We start from the raw sequence: 23,952 nt of genomic DNA on the forward strand, positions 1-23,952 counted from the left end.
CTGGCACCACGTGCCAGCCCCCGAGAGTCCTGGGCCTCACCTCTGCCCATGCCCTCTGCCCACAGCTCTTCACAGTGGATCGGAGTTACCGCGTGAGGCTGCAGTTCTCCACGAGCAAGGAGGTTGTGGGCGCCAACACGGATGAGATTAAGGAGTAAGTCCAGGGAGCTTGGAGGGGCCATGGGGAAGAACAGTGCCCGGGAGCCTGGTTCCCCCATGAGACCTGGAGGGAATGTCCCTGTCCCAGACTCATATCACATCTGTGGCAGTCTGGGACCCTGTACATCCCGGACACTTCCTCCCTGCACGTCCCCAGAAGCCTGTGGTGAGGCAGGCAGAGAGAAACCTGAACAGGGCTGCCATGTGCGATTGCTCAGGGCACTTGGCTGGCTAAGCTGTGAACCTGCCCCCGGGGAAGGGGCTTCCTGGTCCACGTGCCCACGGGCGCCGTCTGCTGGGTCAATGGGCTGTGAGTTAGAAGTGCCCCTCTTTGAGTCACACAGTTCTCAGTTCCCCTGGCAGAGCCCTGGCCACAGACCTGGTTTAGGGCCCTCCCCTGGGCCTCTGTGACACCTGCCCCCTTCCTTTGTAGGGCTCTCATCCAGGCGACCAGGACAACTGTCTACATCGTGGACATTCAGGACATAGAATCCACGGAGCGGTGAGAGCCCGCAGGCCCAGCGGTGAGGGTGAGGAGGAGGAGCAGCAGGAGGGCCTGCTGGGTGGTTCGGGGCTGCCATGACTCTCCGCCCTGCCCCTGCCCCCTGCCAGGGCCCGAGGCCGTTCCTACCTCGATGCCTACTTCGTCTTCTCCAATGGGTCAGCCCTGACACTTGAGCAGCTGAATGTGTGAGTGGGATGCCCTCGGGGTGGGCGGGAGGGTGATCCAGTGGCCCCAGGGGATGCCCCTGAGCCTCCAGCCTGAGCCACGCTCCGTGGGCAGGGTGATCCGGGCGGACCAGGACTCGCTGACGCAGCTGCTGCAGCTGGGGCTCGTGATGCTGGTGAGCAACAGCAGGGCCACGGTGGGGGGGCGGGGCGGGGCATGTCCTCCCCAGGGCTGCCCTCACACCCTTTCTGCAGGGCTCGAAGGACACACAGGATGTGGATGAACAGACGTTGCTGCGTAGTGTCGTCATAGGACTGGGCATAGCTTTGGTGCTGGTCATCGTGATCATGTCCATGGCTTTCGTGTGTGTCCGAAAGAGGTGCTGTCCCCACCGTCCCGTGTCCCCAGCCTCGCCTCTCCCACCTGACCCCCACCCAGGAATCGGGGGAGGGTGAAGAAGAGCTTGGGTTTAGTCTGTGGCAGGTGTGTCTGCATTGAATCCCCAGCGACCTGTTGTGCCATCTCGAGTAGGTCCTCTCCCCTCCCCGAGCCTCAGTTTCTTCATCTGCACAATGGGCATGACACTAGATTCCTCAAAGCCCTCCAGGAAGCAGCATGCATCTCACATGTGGCAAGCTGTCCTGGCACGTACGGTGCACTGAGAAAATGCTGTTTCTTTTCCCTTTTCCGATACATGTGTAGTTAGCAGCCAAATCTAGGCCTTGCCATGGGTCAACTGTGGGGCCTTTGGCAAATCCTTTCCCTTCTCTCGCTGTTACCTGTACTCCCTGCAAAATGGAGCCCATACTTTCATGTGCCAGGGTCATGGTGAAGTCACATGCCAAGGGCCTGTACTAGGCACATGGTGGGTGACCAGGGAAAGTAGTAACCCCCACTTCCTGTCTCCCCACAGCTACCAGAGGCAGCTTCGGGCTGTAAAGGCTGCCAAGGAGGCCCGGAAAACAGCAGCAGGGGTGATGCCCGCAGCCTTAGCCATCCCTGGGACCAACATGTACACCACTGACCGGTGAGTGGGGCTCCAAGGGTGGGCGAGAGGCCCTCCAGGGCGGCTGAGGCCCACGGCCACTTGACTGGGCCTCCCCTCCAGGGCCAACCCCGTGCTGAACCTCTCCACCAAGGACCTGGGCTTCGAGTCCCAGTCTTCCTCCAGTGACATGGACCATCTCAGGTGAGCAGCACAACTCACGGCCGTGCTGGTGGGTGGTGGTGGTGATGGTGATATAATGATGATGGTGATGGTGTTGTTGTTGCTGGTGATGGTGGTGGTGGCGGTGGTGATCATGGTGGTGCTAATGGTGAGGCAGAGAAGGTAGTAGAGGCAGTGGTGGTTCTTGGCCACAGACAGGAAGGACTGGGCCTGCCAACTGTCTGAACCCCACCATCTCCCCCACAGCCTCAACTCCCTGGATGACAACTCTGTGGATCTGGAAAAGAGCAAACAGGAAATCAAGGCAAGAGGGGGGAGGAGTCCTTGCCCAGGGGTTCTGACTGGGGGTCCTTCTCGGAAGGGGTGGGCTCAGAACAGAGCTGAAGGAGTGGCTGCTGACTCGGGCATGTCCTTGCTCCTGGCGCCGGACGCCTTACAGCTTTGGAATGGGATTCAATCTCTGCTCCTCTACTGTTTGCAGTGACCCTGGGTGGGTGGCTTCTCCCTCTCGCTCTGCTCTGTCACCTGTAAATAGTGATTGGAGCACCAGCCACACAGGGCTGTTGTGAGGGTGCAATAGAGTGAGTACAAAACCAGCTGGCACAAAGCAAAGGCTGAAATATCTGGTCCCTGCCTTTATGTCCCTTATGGAAAAGCAGCAGGGTAGGGGGCAAGAGATCTGGAGGTGACTATAACCTAGCAAAGGAGAGCAGGTAGGCACAAATAAACAATAGCACCATCATTTGTTCACTAGCTTAGCTGGTTCTGTTAGCTCAAGAATTCACACAGCCGGGTCTGCTGATTGGACACACGTGGGGAGCTCTTTAGACTTAGCAGGTCACAGCCCAGGGACTTGGATCCGATGGCTGAGGACGTCCAGTGGGAGCGAGCTGTTAAAGCTCCAGGGTGCTCATGTGCAGGCAGGATTGAGAAGCTCGCAGGGAGAGCTGTGGCGGGGCGGGAGGTGGGCCCTCCTCCTGGAGGGGTGGGGCACGAGAGCCCAAAGGAACGACCTTCTCGATCCTTCCCATTTTGAAAACAGTCATCGGAGTAGAAGCTCTAAGGTCCCCTGAACCTTAATGATCTGCCATCTCTGTGCATCGGGAGAGGGGTTGGGTATCTGCTGCCGTCTGCATCCTGCCCTCAGCTGTGCTCTGCTCTCCGAGGCCCCATCCTTCCTTCAGTACGTAATGGCCTCGCTGATGCCTTACACTGAAGGACCTGGCCCAGCAAAGCCTCTTGGGCGCCACAAAATACCAGAATGCCGCACAGGGACCTGGCTGTCACGTGGAGGCCTCCAAACGGGCCCCGGGATGTGAGCATCGGTGGCTATCCCAGCAACCAGGAAGTGGCAGGGGTCTCTGGGGGAACAGCTCATTCTGGGTGAAGACGGTTTCAGGCGAAAACTGCAGTGAACACACTTGTGGGGGACTACAGCAGAAGCGAACAGTATTGTGACCGCACGGGGGGCTCCCAGTGAGGTCAAAGCTGACCCCCAGAGGGCTGGGGGCTGGGCAGAGCAACGGGGCTGGGCAGGGCAGAGAGCTCTGGAGGGTCTGGAGAGGGAGGGGCCTGGCCACCCAGAGCCTCCGGAGCCAGGAGAGAGTTGAGCTGAGCTGTCCTACTGTGGCAGAGGGTCCTTACATTTCCAGATGCTGCCTGAGGCTCGACCCACTGGCCTGTAGCAGTGGGCAGGCCCAGGGGGCCACGGGGCCTTCTTAGGAACTGGCTGACCCCCTCTCTTTCCTTTGGCTGAGTGGGGAGCACAGCGAGGGGCATTTTCCCTTCTATCCCTGTTGCCCTGACTCACCCCAGACCTCTGTGTTTGTGTGGAAGGTATGAGAAACCTGAGGGGTCGCCCAACTCTATCTTTTTAAGCAACGAGGCCAGGGAGGGGTACTGCCTTGCCCACGGTCGGGATGCTTGGGCGGCCAAGGCAGGCTAGAACCGAGGGGTTTGGTCTCCTGGGCCCCCTCTCCGTTTCCTGGGCTGCATGGTGCCCACGGCCCCCGCAGGGGTTTGTGGCGAGGGCTCCAGGGGGCACAAGGAGGGTGTTTAGCCTGAGCTGGGGCCCCTCAGATGCTCCCCTCTTCACCAGGGACCAGAACAGCTCCAGTCTGAAAAAGCCCTTAGAGCGCCCACCCTAGGGAAGAGTGTGGGGGGTCTGCCCCGGGAGGTCTCTGCTGTAGAGAGGCTGAGCCTGGAGGCTGAGGCTGGGGGCTGGCTGGCTCCCTGCAGGGGCCACCTGTGAGGTTTCAGTGACCAACTGTGTGTGTGTGCAGCACGTCATGTGGGGTGGTATGCGCCTGCGCCCCACAGTGAGCAGGGCAGGACCCTGGGTGTAGCCTGGGGGCTCCCCCTGAACCAGAGGCTGTGCAGTGCTGCATTCCGACTCCATGGCAGGCAAAGCCAGCAGCTGCCCCAGTCCTGCTCTGCCCCTGGCTGGCCGTGAGAGCCGTCCAGGCCTCCCTTTCCACATCTGGAGAATGGGGCACAGGACTCCTCCCTCAGGGGGTTCCTGTGGGTGGGTCAGGTAATGGATGGAAGGCACCCAGCACAGCACCCACGGTGGGGTGGGTGGCAGGACCTGTGCTGGACGGGCATTATTCAGGACCGGGCAAAGGCCACTGTGTCCATGGGTGAGGCAAAGGCCAGAGGAGCCCCTGCCCCATTTCCAGCCCTTTGCTTCAGCCCATCCGTACTTCCAGTGGCCACAGGCACCTCTGGGATACGGCCAGGGAACTGAGGTCCCTAGAGGCGCAGGGTAGGACTCCAGCCATGGAACCATCTGGTTCTAGGGCCCGGGGAGATCACTCCACCTTGCCCCAGCCTTCATGTCCCCCCTCTCTTCGTACAGAAGGAGCCCCTGCACAGTACGGTGGAGCCGGAGATAGAGCCCCTGAGCGTGGTGCTGGCTGAAAGGCAGGTGGGCCTCACCAACGCCGGCCTGGACACCACGGACCTGTGATGGGGCCATGCCTCGGAGCCCGGCACGGGCCCCCATGCTCTGGTCTACCTTGGAAGAGACCCTGCTCCCCTATACTACACCTACCCTCCCCGAACATAGTAATATATCACAGTGATGGACCATGATTGCCTCCTTCTGCTGGTAGCCAATCACAGCTGACAAGTGTTGGGGGAAAATTTTATTACCAATGTATATTGTGACAGTTTGCAGCCAAAAACCAAGGCTGGAGGGGTGAGGACAGAGGCTCTGCGTGGTCCTCAGGGACTTGTGGGGCGCACAGCACAGGGCAGCGGGGGGCTGGGGAGGGAGGCCTTTGATGGGCAGCTGTGGTTGCACAATGAGCTTGCCATTCTGCCCCAGGTGCCTAAGACCGGGCTGCCGGAGGCCTGAGACCTTCTGCAACCTTGGCTGTTATCCCCAGACCTATCCGAGGCCCTCTGACCTTTCTGTATCTCTCCTTTCAACTGTAGGGCCAGGGCGCGCCTGCAGCTGCCGCCCCCACCCCTCCCGCCCCCCTGATCTGGAACCATGTCCCGTGAGGGTGGACATAGGGCTGGGTTGGGCCTGGGGAGGGGAGGCGGGGATCGGGGATGACTGACTACCAGCATGCAAGAGATGCCCGGGCCATGGGGGCCAGCCCGTGGTGAGCACACGCACTCACACTCACTCAGGGCCTCACATTCAGAGCCTTGCACACTCTGGGGCCTCACGCACCAATCCTTGCACACTTGGAGGTTTTGCGCACAATCTCCCATTCTGGGAACCTGGCTGCCACCGGCGGCAGCCAGCAGCCTGGACATCCCAGGAGCCTGTCTCAGCTCTCAGGCCTGGGGGATATGGAGCAGGTCCCTCAGGGGTAACCCGGAAGGAGTGGAGCAGAGAGTGGTGAGGGGACAAGTCGGGTGTCAGGGTTCGACTTGTGGACTCCCGACCAGGAGGGAGTTGGGTAGAGCGGGCTCATTTGTGTAGTAGGGGAAAGAAGAGGAGAGGGTGGAGTGAGAAGGCCCCAGAGGCTGCCCCTACCTCGCAGAGGCCTCGGGTCAAGAAGGGAGCCTGAGGTTGGAAACCCCGGCGTACAAAAGCGAGGCATATCACTCAGCCGTGGGTCCCGCCCGGGAGCAGCACCGCGGCCGGCGCACGCTCTGCAGCAACGCGCGGAACAGGCCAGGCGGGCGCTTGGCGTTGCCCTCCGGGGGCGCGGTGCGCACTGAGCCTGCACGGCCCGGGCCCGGGCCCGGGCGGGCGGCGGGCGGCGGCGCGGGTGCCCCTTGGCGGCCGTGCTCCTCGATCTGTCGCTCCAGATGTTTCTGGATGGCCATCCCCAGCACCTCCACCTCCATGGCGGCGCCGTACACCTCCCACGTCATGCCCTTTTCGTCCCAGCTCACATCGCGAACGGGCTCGGCCGCCTCCGGGGGCGCCACTGCGGCAGCCAGCACCGAGCCGGGCCGCACCCGCACCTCGGGGAAGGCGGGCGGCGGGGCGGGAGGCACTGCGGCCTGCGGCGTCATGGGCCCGGTGGCCACAGAGCGCGTCTCCGCGGCCCCCATCGACACCTGCAGGCCCGCGTCTCGGCGCGACGGCTGCCTAGGCGCGGGGCTGGGCTCGCGCGGCGCCGGCTGGAAGCTGAAGGCCGGGCCGCCCGAACCTTCCTGCGGAGACATGGGGCTCACAGCCACTGACACGCAGGGCTGAGCGCCCGCCTGAGTGCCCGCGTCCTCGCGTGGCGGCGGGGCGCTGGCATCCCACGACGGCGCCTTAGTGAAGTTGTCACGAGTTCGCGGCCCAGGTGGGGGCGCTTCAGTCTCCGGGCCGGGGCTTCCCTGGGCCCCAGCGGCGACGGGTTCTTTCTGCCCCAGACTGCGGGCCTCTGTGCTTGTCGCTGGCGCGGGTTCTACGCAGTCCCCACCGCTGCTAGCACCCGAGGGAGAATAGGCGGAGCCGCAAGCTTTACTATCTGACTGCCAGGGGAGAGAGGCCTCTGCCCCATCTAGAGTTAAGGGGGCCACATTCCCCAAGGAAGTGGGCTCCACTTTTCCCCCAGGTGGTGCAGAGTCGGACTTCCCCAGGGCTACAGGCTCCACCTTCCCAGAGGCAACAGAGTCTGCTGTTCCTGAGGGTCCAGGATCCCCCTTCTCCAAGGCCAGGGGCTTCTCTTGATGAGTCGCAGCCTCTGCTTTTCCTGTTGAATTGGGACCCTCCTGCTCAGGGGGCTTTGTCACTGCTTTGCCCTGGGACTTGGGTTCTGCGTTCCCCGAGGCCCTGGGGTCCACCTTCGTGGAGTTCTCAGGGTCCCCCTTCTCTGGAGGCAGGGGACCCACTTTTTCCTCTGGGACAGCTCCTGCTTTTCCCGAGGGTTCGAGGACTGTTTTCCCTAGAGTTGGGGGGGCCACCTCTCCTGAAGACACAGAGTCTGTCGCCTTTCCTGGGGGCAGGATTTCTGCCTTCCCCCGGCTCACGGGGTCCACCTTGCCCCAGGCGGGGGGATCGGCCTTCCCTGAGCCCGTGGGACTCAGCTTCCCAGAGGTCACAGGACCTGCCTTTTCTGAGGACAGCAGAGCTGCTTTCCCCCCAGTTGCTGCCTCGGCTTCTACAGAGGACGAGGGTCCCACTGTTCCCAGGAGCTTGGGGTCCCCTGGAACTGAGGCCACAGGGTCTATCTTCCCTGAAGATTCAGGATTCACTTTTCCAGAACACGGTGTTTTTATACTTCCCACAGCACTGATGGGGCCCGCCTTTCTGGAGGAGCCTGGGTGCCCCTTCCCCGTGGACACAGTTTCTGTCCCTCCCACAGACATCGGTTTGGCCTGCCCAGGAGACCAGGGCTCTGGCTTTCCCGAGGACGCGGGGTCCACCTTTCCCAGAGAGACTGGACCCACCTCGCTTAAAGACACAGCCGCCGCCTGTCCAGCAGACCCGGTTTTGGTCATTCCCTCAGACACAGGGTCTGCCTTTCCTGAGGCAGCAGCGTCCATCACTCCCAGGGGCGGAGGGTCCTCTTTGGCAGGGGATGCAGTTTTCACATTTCCCGCAGGCACAGGGCCTGTCTTCTCCAGGAGTCGGCCCCCCGCTGCCGGCTCCAGAGCCACTGTTCCGGGGGATGCAGGCTCGATTTTGCCTGATGACCCTGGAGTTAGCTTTCCAGCAGACCCAGGACCTGCCTTGTCTGCAGGTGCAGACTCGGTGTTTTCCGAGGACCTGGGATGCACCTTTCCTGAGGGTCCGGGGTCTCTCTTTCCCAAGGACCCAAGATCCACCTTGCCTGCAGGTGCAGCACCCGCTTCTTCTGAGGACCCAGGAAGCTTTTGTCCCGAATCCCTGGGTTCCTCCTGTCTCGGGCACGCAGAGTCCACTGTGGCTGAGGGTGTGGGATCCCCGCTCCTCGGCGATGCTTGGTCCACCTTGCTCAAGCACGCAGGGTCTGCCCCTCCCCAGGATCCAGGACCCTCCTGTCTTGGGGCCCCAGGATCCATTCTTCCAGAAGCCACAGGATCCCCCTTCCCCAGGACTGCAGGCTCCGCCTTTCCCATGCACATGGGGCCTGCCTTTCTCAAGGGCCCGGCATCTTCCTGTCCTGTGGAAGTAGAATCTGCCTGCTCTGAAGACTTGGAGTCCATCTTCTCCGAAAACATAGGATTTCTGTCCTCCAAGGGTGAGGGGTCAGTTTTCACTGAGGACACAGGCTCTGGCTTTCCAGAGAAGGTGACTTCTGGTGTCCCAGAGATCGAGGCTCCATGTGTCCCCACTGTCTCCTCGGTGGCTGCCTCCTGGGGAGGAACGCAGGTCAGGGGTGGGCAGGCCAAGCTCCCGCCAGGACCATCAGAGCAGGAGGCCCCTCCCCCGGCCCCACTGGGGCTGCTGTGTCTGGAGTCCATGCCAAGGCTGTGAGCAGGGCTGTGCCCAGGTGCAACCACGCTGGCCTTCAGCGGAGAGGGGCGGTAATCCCTCATGGCCGGGCACCCAGTCCCTTGGTGCCCATCCTGCGGGCAGCTGAGGGCTGAGGGCTGAGGGCTGAGGTCCTCGGGGACGAGCCCTTTCGAAGCCCCTGGAACCAGGCTGGCTCTTCAGCACCGCCCAACGGCCCGCGTGACGGAGCTGCAGCCCCAAGCTTCGGTCTGGCTCTGAAACACAGAGAGAACAGGCTCAGACTCGGGCAGACCCAGAGGGCGGGGCCTCCTCCGGCTGCCTGTCTCTCTCTCACTCTCCTCCTGGGGCCAGGCCTCCCCACCAGATTCTCCACCCCCATCCGGTCCCCTGCTGTCCAGAGAGCCTGGCCTGAAAACATGAGCCCATCCATGCGCTGCTTCACTGCTCCCAGGAACCCTGAATTTCCTAAGGTGGTCCTCAGGGCCCACCACACCTGGCCGCGGCCTGACTTTCTGACTTCATCTGCTGTCACCCCGCCCCCTCCCTGGGCTGCCCAGCCCATGGAACACGCTACTAGAAATTATGCTTCTGTCCTCTAGCCCACGGGTGACAATGTCTGATGCCGTTGGGGCCAGGCGGGGAACTGAAGCGAGGGAAGCAGGCTGGGTATAAAACGGTGGGGAGTGGCGAGGACTACAGCAAAGGGGAGCGTGCGCGCTGCCCAGGGGGCCTCTGCCCTGCCGCCCAGACTGCTCTGGAGAAAGGCATCCTGGCAGTGCCGGTGAGAAGTGGGGAACCCGGCTCTTTAATGTAAAATATCCTAATTAATGCAAGATTAAAAAGAAAAAACCACAACACTGGCAGCCAAACAAGATATGCCTGTGCAGGCCCTGGGGAGCTTTGAATAGTTCATGTTCACAGGAGGGACACAGTCGATGATCTCTTTTCAGAGATCGCTCTGGAATGGTGTGGAGGCTGTGCTGGAGGAGAGGGGCTGGCCCGGACCTGCGGGGAGGCTGGTCAGCCATTCAGTCAGCCTTTCACTCATCCCGTTCTCCACTCAGCCGCAGGCCGGAGCAGCTGCAGCAGCCCAGGTGAGAGAGGGTCCAGGACGGGTCCCAGAGAATGGGGTCGGCAGCTGAGAGCTCTGAGGGGAAGCTGACAGGAGCCAGCTGGCTGGAGGGGGTGACGGTGGGGGTGGACCACAGGAGTCTGGCTGGGGTGGGTGTGTTGCCAGGCAATGGTGCTGGGCGGGAGATATGGGGAAAGGGGGAGTTGTGTTTTGGACAATCCAAGTGTGTGGTGTCTGGGGGACAGCCAGGGAGAGGGGCCGGGCAGGCTGCTGGGTCTGTGAGCACCCCTGTTCCATTACACAGCCAGCTGCCACAGCCCAAACCCACTCTTCCTGCCCTTGTCCCCAAATCCACCTCGCAGTGCTCAGGCCAAAGTCCCTAGTGTCACCCTTGACTTTCTCTCATGGTCCACCCCCCATCCATCAGCAAAACAGAATGGATCTACTTTCACAGTGTGTCTAGAACCTGGCCACCACCCTGAGCTTAACTCACACCGTCTGCCATCTGGGCCATTCATCCCTGCTTTTCCGTTCACCCCAAACAGCTCATTCTCCACACAGCAGCCAGAGGGACCATACCAGACCCAAGGTAGACCAGGTGCCTCCTGTGCTCAGAACCACACAGGTGTCTCCCCATCTCATGCAGAGTAAAAGTAACCTCCTTAGAGTGGCCCATGAGACTGCATGTTCTGGTGCCGGTACCTATCCCTTGATTATGCTGCTTCGGCCACACTGGCCGCCTGGCTGAGCCTTGAACACCGGCCTCGTCCTCTGCCTGGAGTGCCCTCCCGCCCGCCCCCTGCACGGCCCGCCTCTGCCCGTCCGGTACAATGGTCTTGGCCCCAGCACCGCCTGGCGCCTCATGTCCCCTCGCCCTGCTCAGATCTGCTTCCGAGAACCTGTCACCACATGACATGTCATGTCGGTTTGTTGCCTACGATGTGCCCGAAGGATGTCAGCTCCAGGAGGGGGCTTTGTGGTGTTTGCCGATGTCTCCTCAGGGTTGGGGACAGCGGCGGGCAGGTAGTAAGCTAGTAGCTCCCAATAAACGTGTGGCATGAACGAGTGACTGAAAGCTCTTTTCGGATGTTGGTGCAGCCGTGCCATTCTGTGCAGTCTGCTTCCCTGGGCTCTCGCTGGGGAAGTACAGTGGCTGTAACCTTTTTGGAAGGACATTTATCAATTTCTATCAGGGTTTCCAGGGCACACAGTGTTTGGTCCAGCAGGTCCACCTCCAGGGACAGTCGTACGTGGAGGGAGCACGAGGACAGGGCCGGCAGTGAGGAGAAAACTGGGAAGTGGGCTTGGGAGGTGCGGGATAAGCACTGGGACCCCACAGAGCTGTCAGGATGTGCAGAGTGATGGGGAAAGATGCCCTCCATGGAACAGGTGGAAAGAGCTGGGGATGGACAGGCACATGTCTGTGGCCTAGTTACGGAGACGGCCTTTCCACATTGCCTCTGGGAGGGGAGGCCGGCGGTTTGGCAGAGGAAGAGACTGTCGTGTATGACCCACTGTGAAGTCGCAGTTTGGGTTATGACGTATTTACAAAACAAAACAAGAAAGAAACCTTCAATGATTCCCTAGTACCCTTAGGGTCAAGTCCAACTCCATAATGTGCTTCCAAGCCCCTGAAACCGTACTGACCTGCTGGCTGTGCCATTTAGTGTGTGCTCTCTACTCCAAAGCATGTGCTTGCACATGCACACATGCACACACACCCATATTCACTCACACATGCTTGCACACTTATTCACGCACATACCCACACACACCCATAGCCATGCACATGCACCCATAGCCATGAACACACACCCATATTCATGCACACATACACACAAACACACCCATACCCACACATGCACACACCCATAGCCACACAAACACACCTATATTCATGCACACACACCCATATCCACTCACATATCCACACACACATAACTATATTCATGCCCCCACACACCCATATCCACGCACACATACCCATATTCACGCACACATACATGCATGCACACACCCATATTCATCACACGTGCACACACACACCACCTTTGGGCTCCCCTGTGGCCTCACACCTTTCCCACGGCAGCCTCCCCACACCCTCCTGCCCGACTCTCACCCCGCTGTCAGGGCTCAGGGTAGCTGCCTCCTCCTCTGTGAGCCTTCTCTGCCCACCGGCTCCTCGGGTTCCCACAGCCTTTGTTTTCCCTGAACCAGGCTCATGTCGCTGTGTACCTATCCCTTTATTCTATTTTATTTATTTAAAAAATTTTGTTTTTATTTTAGAGAGAGAGGAAGAGAGGGAAAAAGAGAGGGAGAGAAACATCTACTGGTTGCTTTTTGCACGCCCCTGAGCCAGGGACCTGGCCTGCAACGCAGCCAATTGCCCTGACTGGGAATCAAACCAGCGACCTTTCGGTTTGCAGGCTGGTGCTCAACCCACTGAGCCACGCCAGCACTTAGCCCTTTAGACCTCAGATCCCTGGATGGGGGACTCAGCTCCTCCTGTTCACTGCTGGGTCTGCAGGCTTTGGGCTTATGGGACCTGGGGGTGGGAGGGGGTCATCACCGAATTGGGGACACAGGGGAAGGGGCAGTTTTGCAGAGGACAGTGGGCACTGGGTTTGGGGAGGTGAACTGGGTGCTTGTGGCACTTATGGGGGAATGGCCAGGAGCAGCTGTGAGTTCTGTTGTTGGAGCTGGTTGTCAGCAGCATGAAAATGAGCTGGAAGGTCCCCGACCCATGGGGGTTGGACAGGCATCTGATCTGAGTGGTATGGACTGCGGCCGTCTTCATTTTTCTGCCACTACGTGGTGATGTGAGCACTGATAAGTATTTTACTCCCATAAGAAAAACAGCAGAGTGAGGTGATTAAAGACTAAAGAGCGAGAGGGAATGGTGGGGACTGCGGCAAACTAGAGAGCACTGGCCCCTTTCAGCACTGAGTTCTACTAGCTAATTAGGAATTCATTGAGTAATTCAACACTTGTCTAGCACATATGCAATGTTGTAAACATGCTCTTGGTACTGGGGACACAGCAGTGAGTAAGAAATTCACGGTCCCTGACTTCCAGTTGTGGAAAGATTGGGGGAGACCAATTCCCAAGCAAGCAAATAAATTATGTAACTTCAAATAATAATAGATGTCGTGAAGATAAGGAGTGGGCAGCTGGCTTATGGTTCAGGAAGGCCCCTCTGAGGAGGTAACGGCTGAGGGAGCCATGGAAAGGCCTGCGTGGCCTTAGGAGGGGAGGAGTCAGGGGGAGCCCATCACTCAGGTCTTGGGGGAGGAGCAGGAGTATATCCTAAGGGTGCTGGGAAACCCCTGGGTGTCTTTTTTGGTTCCCACCCAAGGACTTTTTTTCATTGCTTTTAGAGAGATGGGTAGGGAGAGAGAGAAACACTGACACACTATCTTCTGTTTGCGCCCGGACCTGGGATTGTAAGTGCAGGACCAGGGCTTGAAGTCCGAACCCAGACGTGGGCCCCGACCAAGAATCAAACCCACAGCCGTTTGGTTTATGGGACGATGTTCCAACCTGTTGCACCGCATGGGCCGGGGCCCCCTGGGGCGTCTCAGCAGGAAAGTGCGCGTGGCTCCTGCAGGGCCAGTTGCCGTTGTTTAACCTGGATTCTTCTGTGCTTTAAATGTTGGTTAATTTAAAACACACCTCGCAGGTCAAAAAACTCACTTCCATGGGCCAGCTCGGACGCCCCAAGCCCCTCGCTGGAGACCCTGGTCTATCTGGTCCTTTGGGCTACAGGAAAGGGCACTTGTACAAGCCAGAGAGACTGGGTGGGTGGCAGAGAGAGAGGGACCAGGTCCTGGTGAGGACTGGGTCTGCCAGCCAAGCCGGCCTCTCCCAACCTCAGTTTCCTCTTCTGGGAAAAAGGAATTTAACAGCTGCCTGGGAGGTAGAGCAGGGGGAGCTAGGAACGGAGCTGGGAGGGGTCAGCCTGGAAGGAGTCAGCCGGGGGCTGTCGGACGGGTGCTCAGAGTGTGACCCAGCCCCGGGGGGCCCCCACACCGGCCCCTCCAGCAGCTCCCTCCTCCTGGGTGTGGCCTTGCAGGAGGTCAGGGCAGCTCTCCACACGCCAGCTGTGTGACCTCAGGTGAGTGCTTTCTTCCGGCTGGGGGCCCTGGCGGACTCACACACCCTGCACCCGCAGGTCGCTGTGAGAGTTGAAGCTGAGGGGTGTGCCTAGCCCTGCACTGCAGGGCGGGCTGTGTGTGTGGAAGGCCTGTGTTTATCCACTCACCCTGTCAGAGCCCAGCTGTGCTCCCCAGAGGGGGCAGGGGCGGGGACAAGGAGGGGGCGGGAGTGGGGGGACAGGCCTGCAGCAGAGGCAAGAATCAGCAAACCCGGGCCTCAAATACATGTGTTTGACCCAGAATGTTAACACATTTTTTTCAAAGGAATTAACTTTTAAAAATTAGAAGATTTCAGCAAAAATACAATTTGCAGCTCCTCTTGGAAAACTAAAATTTGGCATTCTCTGTGTGCTTCCTGCGTGATGACCATCCGCTGGAGCCGAGCACTAGCTGGGGGTGTGTTCTCCAATTAGCCACAGTCTCCACCCCTCCCTACAGTGCTTGAATGCGGAGGCCAACTATCAGTTGTCATTGGCCACTAAGTTTGTACCACTATTTTTCTCATAGCCAGCCCCTCATGCTTGTTATCCGCCTGGCCTGTAGCCGCCTGAGTTCTGACCCTTGACCTAGATACCGAGAAAGGTGGGAAGTGACCTCACACACAAGCCCTTACTGTATTTCTGTGCAGACCCCGTGCACCTGCCACACAGGCGTGTTCTCACTTTTCAGAGGAGGAGGCTGAGGTCCTGAGAGGCAGGCACAGCCCAGCCACTCACACGCCTCTTCCACAAGGCCCCCCTGAAGAGGCTCGCTTCTCGACTCCCAGCTCAAGGTTCTCCCACTTGGGATCAGGTTTGGGGTAGGTCCGAGAGCCTGGCCAGAGGCTAGAAAGATGTGGGGACAAGGCTGAGCTTAGTCATGGTCCTGCTCTGTGACTTTGGGTAAGTCTTTCCCAGTCTGTGAACTGGGGGAGGGGCTGTGGTTATACTTAGAAGAGCAGAACCCCCCCCCCCCCCCCCGCCCAGGGTTGAAGGTCTACTGCCCTCGGGTCTGCTGGGCCCTGCCTGGCTCTTGTGGAAGCCTCAGTATCATCCAGCCACTTCTTCAAGAGGCCCTGGGTGCCCCCTCAGTCACCTGCACCCTCCCTCTAGAGCCTGGCTCCACCCCTCACCCACCGCATGCTCAGCCCTGGGCCCAGCACTCTCTGGCTCCTTTAGCATCTGGACTCCACAACATTCTCATGAGGGGCATTACCATCTCATTGCACAGGTGAGGGCACAGGTCAGAGGGAGGAAAGACTTGACACCAAGGGCACACAGCTGAGGTCGGGGACTGTGGTTCAGAGCATGTTGTGTCTGAACCCAAAGCCTGGGTTCTTCCCGCTCAGATCAGCAGAGATCCTGGACACTAATGCTTGACTTTTAAAACCCCTTTCTGCTCTTTGGGGTAAGGGTTCTCCCTGTGTCCTGGGCCCAACAGGCAACAGTGCCCAGGAACATTCTGGAGACGAAGCAAGAGTGTTCCCCGTGCACACACCCACATGTGTGAATACACATTCCACAGGAGCAGATGACCCCCTAGGTGTGGGGGCCAGCTCACCTGGTGTGCAGGGCCGTGTGCAGACTGCTTTCGGATGTCTGTGCCAGCACAGGCCAGCTGGGGAGTCAGGATGTGGCTCCTGCATTGTGCTCAGAAGGAGCCTGGTATGCACGTGGGCCACCTGCGTGTGTGGGATGGCCTGTCTGTTTGTGTCCCTGGGGGCCACTGGGACCCTGTGGGTGCGCACACCTGTGGCCACCTGACCTCCGAGTCTCACTCACGGGAGTGCTGGCCTGGAGGTGGGCACAGGTGTGTGTGAGCACAGGCCCGGAGGTGGGCGCAGGCACAGAGCAGCCCTGTGGATGCTCACCCTGGCTCGCAGACCTGGCCGGCCAGCTCCTGTCCCTCTGGGATTTCTCCCCATCATGGAGCCAGGCACCTGAGAACACCTCCATAGTGACGAGACTTACAAAGTCTCGTGGGGCTTTGACAGGTGTGAATGTGTCCCTGTTTGTGCCTGACAGTCCTGGTCTGCTGCCCGTACCCCCTCATCTTCTTGTCTCCTAGCACCCTCAGAGCGCAGAGCTTCCTGCCTGGGGCTGGAGGTGAGAGAGAACCTAGCAAGGGGTGGCAGCCAAACTCTTCCAGAAATGCCCCCCGACTCACCCACCCACCCAACCATTGGCCCATCCATTCATCCATTTCCAAGAGGGCACAAGTGTGTGCACACTTGGACTGAGTGTGGGGAAGGGTGGACAGCAAGCTAAGAGACAGAGAGTGTGTGACAGAGAGAATGGACACAGTGGGACAGCCTAATCCAGGGTACTCCCCCTCCAGAGCGGGATACATGAGTGGCACCATGATAAGCAGGTGTGGAGGCTAGGCAGGCCAGGCCAGGGCGACGACCAGTGTGGCATGGGCAGGGAGTGTTGTCGAGTTGAGTGTGCTGTGACTGGTGATGGCTGGTGTGAGTGCGTAGCTCTGCCTGGGTGTGTACGCAAGGCTCCCATTAGGTGCACTGGGAGGGTGCACAGGCAGTCGGGTGCACGAGTGTGATGGAATGACAGAGGGGCGCAGTGTATGGGTGTGGACCCGTGGCCTCGTGTGCTGAGTGACAGTGTGGGATGGGACCCCAGTGTGTGTGGACCCCAGTGCGGGACAGCGAGTGTGCTCAATGTCTCGTAGACAACAGAGCCACACGGGCCCTTTGCTTGCTCTAGGGGAAAAAAATGAATCAACTCGATCCGACCCCCTCCCCACCATGGCGGGAAGCGCCCCCTCCCGAACGACCATGCGGAACAAAGGGGCTGCGGGCGGGGAGGCCAGGCGCAGGCCTGGATTCTACATTCACGCGGGCTGGCCGGTGGGGGGGCCCCCATGGGGGCTCGGCAGGCACCGCGGGACCCGCCCCCGCCCCGCCCCGCCTCGGCCAGGAGCCTGGACAGGGACACCCACCGCCCCCGGCCGCGCGCGCACACGGACCCGGGCTCGCATCAGACCCAGGCTGCGCGCGGGGACTAAGCCCCGCCACCCAGGGGTTTCGAGGACCCTGGACAGCGGCTCAAGGGCCCGCGCAAGAGAAAGGGTTCTAAGCCGCCCGCCCGGAGGGGCAGCAGGTGCGGGCTCGGCGCGGGCGCGGCGCTTACCCGGCCGTGCCGTTGATCTGTCTCCTTCGCACGCTGCGCTCCGGGTCCCGGGGCCGCCGCCCGAGCGGCCTCGGCTGCCTCCAGCCGGGCTGGCGGGCAGACCCGCGGACTCTGCACCGCGGTCCCCCGCGCCGGCTCGGCGCTCCTGCCCCGCGCCCCGCCCCGGGCATGCGCGCTGGCCGAAGCGGGCCTCGGATCCGCGAGGGGCGGTGCCGGCGGGGCGGCGGGGCGGAAGGAGGGAGGGACGCCCCTCACCTCGGACTCTGGGCTGCCGGGGTCCCCGCTCCGCTGGGCCCGGTTCCCATTTCACACGGGGGAGGAGAGGCCGCCCTTTTGCTGCGCGCCTGCCGAGGGCGGGGCGCGCGGTCTCGGATCTCACTCAATCCAGCCCGGCGAGCGCCCTTTCCACGTCTCGCCGAGAAGTAAGGTGGGGCTCAGAGAGGGGAAACCACTTGTCTGCGGACGCTCAGCGACTGGACGGGGACCCAGGCTCGGGAGACCTTCGAGTTTTCACTGCGCGGGCATTTCCCGCCTCCCCCTCGGCCGCGCGCACTTCCGGCCTTTCCCTGCCCCGCCCCCGCCCTTTGTCTCGCCGCTGCCCACGCCCCGCGAGCCGCGCAGACACGGTGGGTGGTGGAGACCGGCGGTGGGGGGGAGGGAGTGGGGGGAGCGCCTTGGATTCCCTCGCTGCCCGCCTCCTTCGCCAGGTGGCCGCCCACCATCTAGTCTGTGCAAGTCCGCTTCTCCTTCCCCCGCGTAGCCTCGAGCCAATTACTTAGCCTCCCTGAGCCTCAGTTCCCCGACCTGTGAAATGGGACTGACATCAATCACCTCACAGTGGCCTTGGAAGGATGAACGAGACTGAAGGAGATGTTCAGGGGCTTCCAGTTGAGTATGAATCGCCAAGGACATCAGCACATGCGGCCCACTCCGCCTCGACGTTCCTCTGCAGGGAAATAGTCCCCTCCCCTTTGACTTTCCAGAGCAGAAAAAATAATTCTGTAATTGCCCAGAGGCAATAAAACCCTCCCGCCTGAACTAAAAATGGAACAGTGAACGTTAGTGGAATGCTCACTGAGGGGCAGGCGCCGTGCTCAGTTGTTTACTGGTTTCGTCTGTGTCTTAATTTCCAATCGCTTAGGAGAAGGTGATATTAATGGATTACACCCCCATTTTCCAGATAACAACATTGAGATATGCTCGTCCCTGCTCACACAGCTAGCTACTGTTGGCGCTGACTCCTGAAGTTTCTCCTCTTCTTCCTTACCTGGTGAACCCTGTCACCGTGATCTTGGAAAAAAAAAAACTGTTAAAAAAATCTAGATGACAAATGAAGAGAAGCCATCGGGCGGGCGGGCAAGCCTAAGAGGAGAAAACCGCAAAGAGGCGGACGCGTTTTCAGCACCATGGACAACGTCCGCGCCAGCCGCTCACTGTGCCATTTAGGGCCCTGAAAATTGCTTGCTTCATGGTTTACACGCCCTGTTCTACCTTCGTCCTTTCGTGTTATTCCCCTACAGTCCTTCCCAGCAACCATTATTGGCCCCACTGGGCCTTGGCCGGGTGGTTCAATAGGTTGGAGCGTTGTCCCCCAAACCAAAATGTGGGTTCCATCCCCGCTCAGGGTGCGTACAGGAGGCGGCCAAGGATGTTTCTCGGGTCAGTGTTTCTCTCTCTCTCTCTCTCAATTCAATGAATATATCCTCAGGTGAAAATTTTTTAAAAAATTGAAAGGGTAAGAGCCCCAGGGGGGCAGGGCAAGGGCGAGGGCGGGTGAACCTGACCAGGACAGGAGCAAGGAGGGTGTGGCAGCCGTCCAGGTGAGGGACAATGAGGGTGCCTGAGTGGAGGCAGCATTTGCTGGGATGGGGCAGAGGGGTCGGGCTTGGAGCCCCTTTAGGCCTGGCTCATGGGCCGGATGTGAGTGTGAGGGGAGAGAGGATTCTGCTGCTTCTCTGAGGTTCTGGATACGGGGGGGCCCAGTGGGTGGAGGACAGATACCCCACGAGCTCTGGGGAAAGCAGGGGCTTGTGGGACAGCTGTGCTGTCACCCACGAGTGCAAACCTGAGCTCTGGAGAGGATGAGGCAGAGGGACCAGGGGACTGGTGCTGGGCGTCAGGAGGGCCAATTGGCACCTCAGGCCAGCACGTGGAGCAAACAGGGTGAGACAAAGACCGGGGCCCACCCTGACAGCACCCACATCAGGGGCCAGCTGGGCAAAGAGGCTGCCCTGGAAAATGGGGAACCGGTGTCTGAGAAGCCAGAGGAAACCCTGGAGAGTGTGGTGTCTCACGAGCCAAGGGGAGAGAATGTTCCAGAAGGAGGGCAGAGCCAATCAGGTCAGGAAGACAGGATATGGCCCGAAAGATGTCCTCTGGACTTGAAAAGAAAGTGATGGAGATTTGATCAGAGCACAGTCCACGGAGGGATGGGGGTGGAAGCCAGGGCAGGGGTGGGGCGGAGGGCAGCGGATGAGTAAACAAGAGTGAGAACTACAGGAGAGAGCTCGCTCTCTCGAATTTGGGCTTGGAAGGAGAAAAAGGGTAAGATGGTCTCTACATGGGGCTAGAAGGAGACTGGAGGCATTTAAATCCTGATGGGAGGGGGACAGGAGAGAGGACAGCAGAGATGCCAGCAAGGGAGACCCTGGTGGCTGGGCCCAGAGGCGTAGGGTAGAAGGGCAAGAAGGGACCCAGCGCCCTGGGGCAGCTCACAGACCCCTAAATGAGGATTGAGGAGGGAATGTGGTCTATTTGGGAGGTGCAAGGACACCAGCAGCGGAGGGGGACGGTGACCCAGGAGAGCTAGGGAGGCATCCAATAAAAGGTGGTTATTAAGCCAGCTGCCACAGCGGGGGAGTGAAGCTCAATCCTGTAGGAAGTCTCGGGAAGTGGGATAAAGGCACACCTCGGACTTCCCGGCCGAGGGTGAGAGAGCTGGCGTGTTCACGTCTGAGAGCCTGGCAGATGCTGGTTAGCTCCCAGGCGCTCTGGCTCACTGCGCTGCTGTCGGGGCCTCTTTCCAACCTCCCCTTTGCCACACTCCAGCCACTCTTGTTCCACTCGAACTTGGGGATAAAAACGGGTTTAAAGATGAAGATTTTCAGACAATGAAGTTAAGTGCTAGGGCAGAGTGGTAGCTCAAATAGAGCACCAATCTGCCCTAGGAGGCAGCAGCAGGGTCCTGGGTCCCGGCCTTTCCAGTTCCTAGCTGTGTGGCTTTGATTGGGGTCTTTCTGAGCCTCACCTTCATCATGTGTAACAGCTCGCAGAACTCCAAGGAGAGTTAGGGGAAAATACCCTCAAAACAACAAATGAAGCACCCCCACGCCGATCACCATGCACAATGTAGCTCTCACGGTGGACACCAGGGTAATGGTGAGCCCGACACTGTGCACCCATACCTGACCACAGCACCCCTGTCTCCCTTGGGGAACCACCCCCCGCTCCAGTCCAAGTGGCAGGTAGGACTTGCCCCGCTGCCAGCCTTGGGGGTGGGCAGTTGCTCAGGCCTGGCCAATCGCTGTGCAGGGGCTAGTTCTGGGGGCCTGGGGTGGAGCGCAGGACCCAGGTCGGAGCAACTGGCTCTCACACTTTCCTGGAGCCTGGGGGTTACTTAATCCATGGTGTGTCCCCTGGGCTGTTGAGGGGTTGTCTTTGTCCCCATGTGGAGTGCATCTGCCTGGGCCTGGGTTGTGGCTCATCCTGGGGTTCAGGCTAGTTCTGCGACACCAACATGGTGCCCCACACCCGTGTGTGTGCACACATGCGGGCGTTTCGGTTGGTCTGCCACTGGGAAGCCATACACACGCACACACACCAGAAGATAAACAAGTGCCTGCAGCTCCTTGGCTGGCACCCAGGCCGGGGGCGGAATGAACAGTCCCAGTGACTTTCTGAAAAGCAGGCATGTGTGGCAACAGGCACCGTGGAGACAAGCAGGCTACACTGAAGCAGAGCCAGCAGCCGCCCCCCACGCCACCCCGGCACACACACACGCACCAGTGCACTCTCATGTTCATAGCATGTTCTTGTCCACTCTGTCCCACATGACCCCCCTCTCACACCCTGCATGCCCTCCCTGGGGGTCTAGCCAGTTACTCCCATTCCAGCTTCGCTTGAGGCTAAAGGCTTTTGAGAAGGTCTGGGTCCCAATAAATCAGCATCCACAGTTCCTGACCTGCTTGGACAGCAGCCCTGGTCTAGACCCAATTTCAGCAAATCACAGCCTCTAGGGAAGGGGTGGCGGCAGAGGTGGTGGTGTGTGTGTGGGGGGGCTGGGATCACATGGCAGGCAATGCCATATAAACCCCACTTTCTGGAAAGTGCTTGTGTTTGCTTCGGAAATGCACACACACACACCAGCTCCTTCAAGAAACGCTCACCCAGACCCCAGGTCCCCTGAGGCTTGCTCGGTCACACCCCTGCACACAGACACTCCAACATGTACCCGTCTGCACGCAGGCAGCGCATGACCCAGGGACAATGATGGCGAGGGACCACTGCTGCCTGCCTAACTGTGTTACAGTCAGCCGTCATCTCAATGCATTTACCCCTTCGGGAAAGTCATCCGAGAGTGAGGAAGCAGAAGCTCAGAAAGCTGGAGAAACTTGCCAAGGTCACACAGCCGGAGAGTGGCGACGCTGGGAGCCAAGCTCCAGCCCACGCTGTTGGCTCTTCTTCGCTTACTCAGATGCACCTGCAGCACTGCATGGGTGCGCCGCACGCACACGAAAACCTGCCCCCTCAGTCGGCCCGGACAGCCGATGTCCGTGGGCTCGCTTGCCTGGCCCTGAACTCCTCCTGCACACCACTCCCAGCCCCTCCCCACTGCTCCGATGTCCATGAGAGCCCAGGCCTGGGCACATGTGGGCGCCGCCTGCTGCTCACACAGCCCCCCTCCCTCCCTCCCCACATCCGCACCCCCAGCAGCTGCAGCCCCGGCCTGGCTGGGGGCGGCCCCGGGGTTTAGATGGGTGACTCAGGCTGAATCTGGGCACAAGGGCTCCGTGGCGGCCCCCTCCCCACTCCGCCCAGAAAGCCTGTCTCGAAGGCAGAGGTGGGCCTTCGGGGTGGGAGACAGGGAGTGGGGCCGGAGGGGGTGGGGTGTTGAGACAGGAGTCATCTCTGTGCCCTCCCTGCCCCCCGACCCAGTGGTCTGTGGGTGCTCTGCAGCCATGGCCCTACCTGCTCCTGGGGAAGGGGCCCTTCCGCCTGGAGAGCCCAGGGCCCCTACAGTTTTCAAAGCACTTTCGCATCAGTATCTAGTAAGAGATACTAGTCCTATGGGGTGGAAATTAGCTAAGGGAACAAAGGCTCAGAGAGGTTGTGTGAATGGCCCAAGGTCACACAGTTGAAGTAGCAGAGCCAGGAAGCTCAGGCTCCCTGATCCCATCCGAGAAAGGCCAAGTGGGAGCCAGGACTCGGGCCGCAGCCGGGCGCAGTGAGGGGAACTGCACTGGCACGGTGGGGCATTGCAGGGCTGTGTTCGGGCTGCGGGAGGGGCCCGGCATAGGGTACGGTGGGTGTGTGACAGGCAGAATTGGTGGCTTGGTGTGTGGCAAGATCGTGACAAAATTTTTCTCTTTACCCTTCTGCAGTTAACGGATCCAGGGCTTATTGATGCTTTTAAAACCGTTCAGTGTTTCAGGCTAATATCCCAAGGTTAAGTAGTCCAAAGCCATGACATTTCTACTGAGAAACTTGAGGTATAAGATCTTTGCTTCCTGAAACCTCAGTTTCCTCGTCTGAAAAATGGGTCCAGGCCTCCTGCAGGGTAGAGGCATGAGTGAGTTGCGTGCATATTGCCCTTTAGAAGCCGTGAAGGGCTGCACAAATAAAAAAGGCTGCTGTTTGCCACATTTTATCTTTCAAAAAACATCTGTGGGTGCTGGGCAGAGGGTGGGGTGGGCTCCTGGGAGCCTGAGAGCAGCACCGAGAGGGGAGTGGGTGACAGCGCTCCTTCCCTCTACCTCAGCTGGCCTGGCCTTCCCCCACCCTCAGCCCAGAGCCGGTTTCTAGGCAACAGGATGGATGCAGGGATGGTTCTGGAGGGGAGAGAGCTATAAATAGGGAAGGGAGAAAACAAAAATCAAGTTCCAGAGAAAGCTGGGGAGCCATGTTACGGGGGGTGGGGAACATAGGGAACAGGAGGGTGACAGGGAATGGTGCGGAGACAGGGACAGCCCCAGCCCTTGATGGGGAAAGGGCGGGTTTCGGGTTAGCCAGCCCGAAGGTCCACAGACAGCGGACACGGATGGGAGGGCCCTGTGTGTGCACAGCTGAGCCAGGGTGACGAGGAGAAATAACTGCTGGCTGGGGGACAAGGGAAAGCCCAGACGGGGGAAGATTTCGGCAGGCGAAGTTGAGGGCAGTGGCGGAGGACAGTGGGCAGGCAAAGCAGGGGAGGCGTGGGCCAGGCGAGGTGGGGCTGGGCCCACAGACCTCCAGAGGCCCAGCCGGGCTCAGCGGCGCTGACCAGACCCTGGGTCTGCGCACACACTGAGGTGGGAGCCTCCTCTGCTGCCAGGCTGCCCCTGCAGCACTTGCGGGCCACCTGCTCTTCACACAGGTGTCAGCTGCAACCTGGGCTCCTCAGAGGCCTGAGTTGACCAGCCACCACACACGCCGCATCACGTATGTGAGTGCGCACTCACAGCTCAACACCCCCACACACGCACACACACACGCAGGATCTCACTGGCAGTCTGCACGAGACAGCAAAGGCATCTGTTATGTCCACTGAGCTACCCAGTTTTTCCTTCGTTGG

General features: G+C 59.9%; 2 protein-coding genes across 2 annotated transcripts in view; one reads left to right on the plus strand and one right to left on the minus strand.

Moving 5' to 3' along the window:
• Positions 1–5,079, plus strand: part of CDHR2 (cadherin related family member 2) — a 35,445-nt gene extending 30,366 nt beyond the window's left edge. The window contains exons 24-32 of the mRNA XM_037164086.2: positions 66–154; positions 593–661; positions 772–849; positions 944–1,004; positions 1,084–1,208; positions 1,743–1,856; positions 1,938–2,018; positions 2,244–2,301; positions 4,855–5,079. Coding sequence (XP_037019981.2) covers positions 66–154; positions 593–661; positions 772–849; positions 944–1,004; positions 1,084–1,208; positions 1,743–1,856; positions 1,938–2,018; positions 2,244–2,301; positions 4,855–4,965 — 786 coding nt within the window. The 3' untranslated portion in view covers positions 4,966–5,079. The remainder of the gene's footprint in view (positions 1–65; positions 155–592; positions 662–771; positions 850–943; positions 1,005–1,083; positions 1,209–1,742; positions 1,857–1,937; positions 2,019–2,243; positions 2,302–4,854) is intronic.
• Positions 5,080–6,056: 977 nt separating this feature from the next.
• Positions 6,057–17,353, minus strand: GPRIN1 (G protein regulated inducer of neurite outgrowth 1). The gene is given in 3 exon segments (XM_037164074.2): positions 6,057–8,978; positions 8,981–9,086; positions 17,184–17,353. Coding segments are annotated over 3 exon segments (3,198 nt in total).
• Between the last annotated feature and the right edge of the window lie 6,599 nt (positions 17,354–23,952).

The sequence above is a fragment of the Artibeus jamaicensis genome, unplaced genomic scaffold (genome assembly GCF_021234435.1).
Source record: "Artibeus jamaicensis isolate MK-2021 breed Jamaican fruit bat unplaced genomic scaffold, CSHL_Jam_final contig_1085, whole genome shotgun sequence".
NCBI classification, from domain to species: domain Eukaryota; kingdom Metazoa; phylum Chordata; class Mammalia; order Chiroptera; family Phyllostomidae; genus Artibeus; species Artibeus jamaicensis.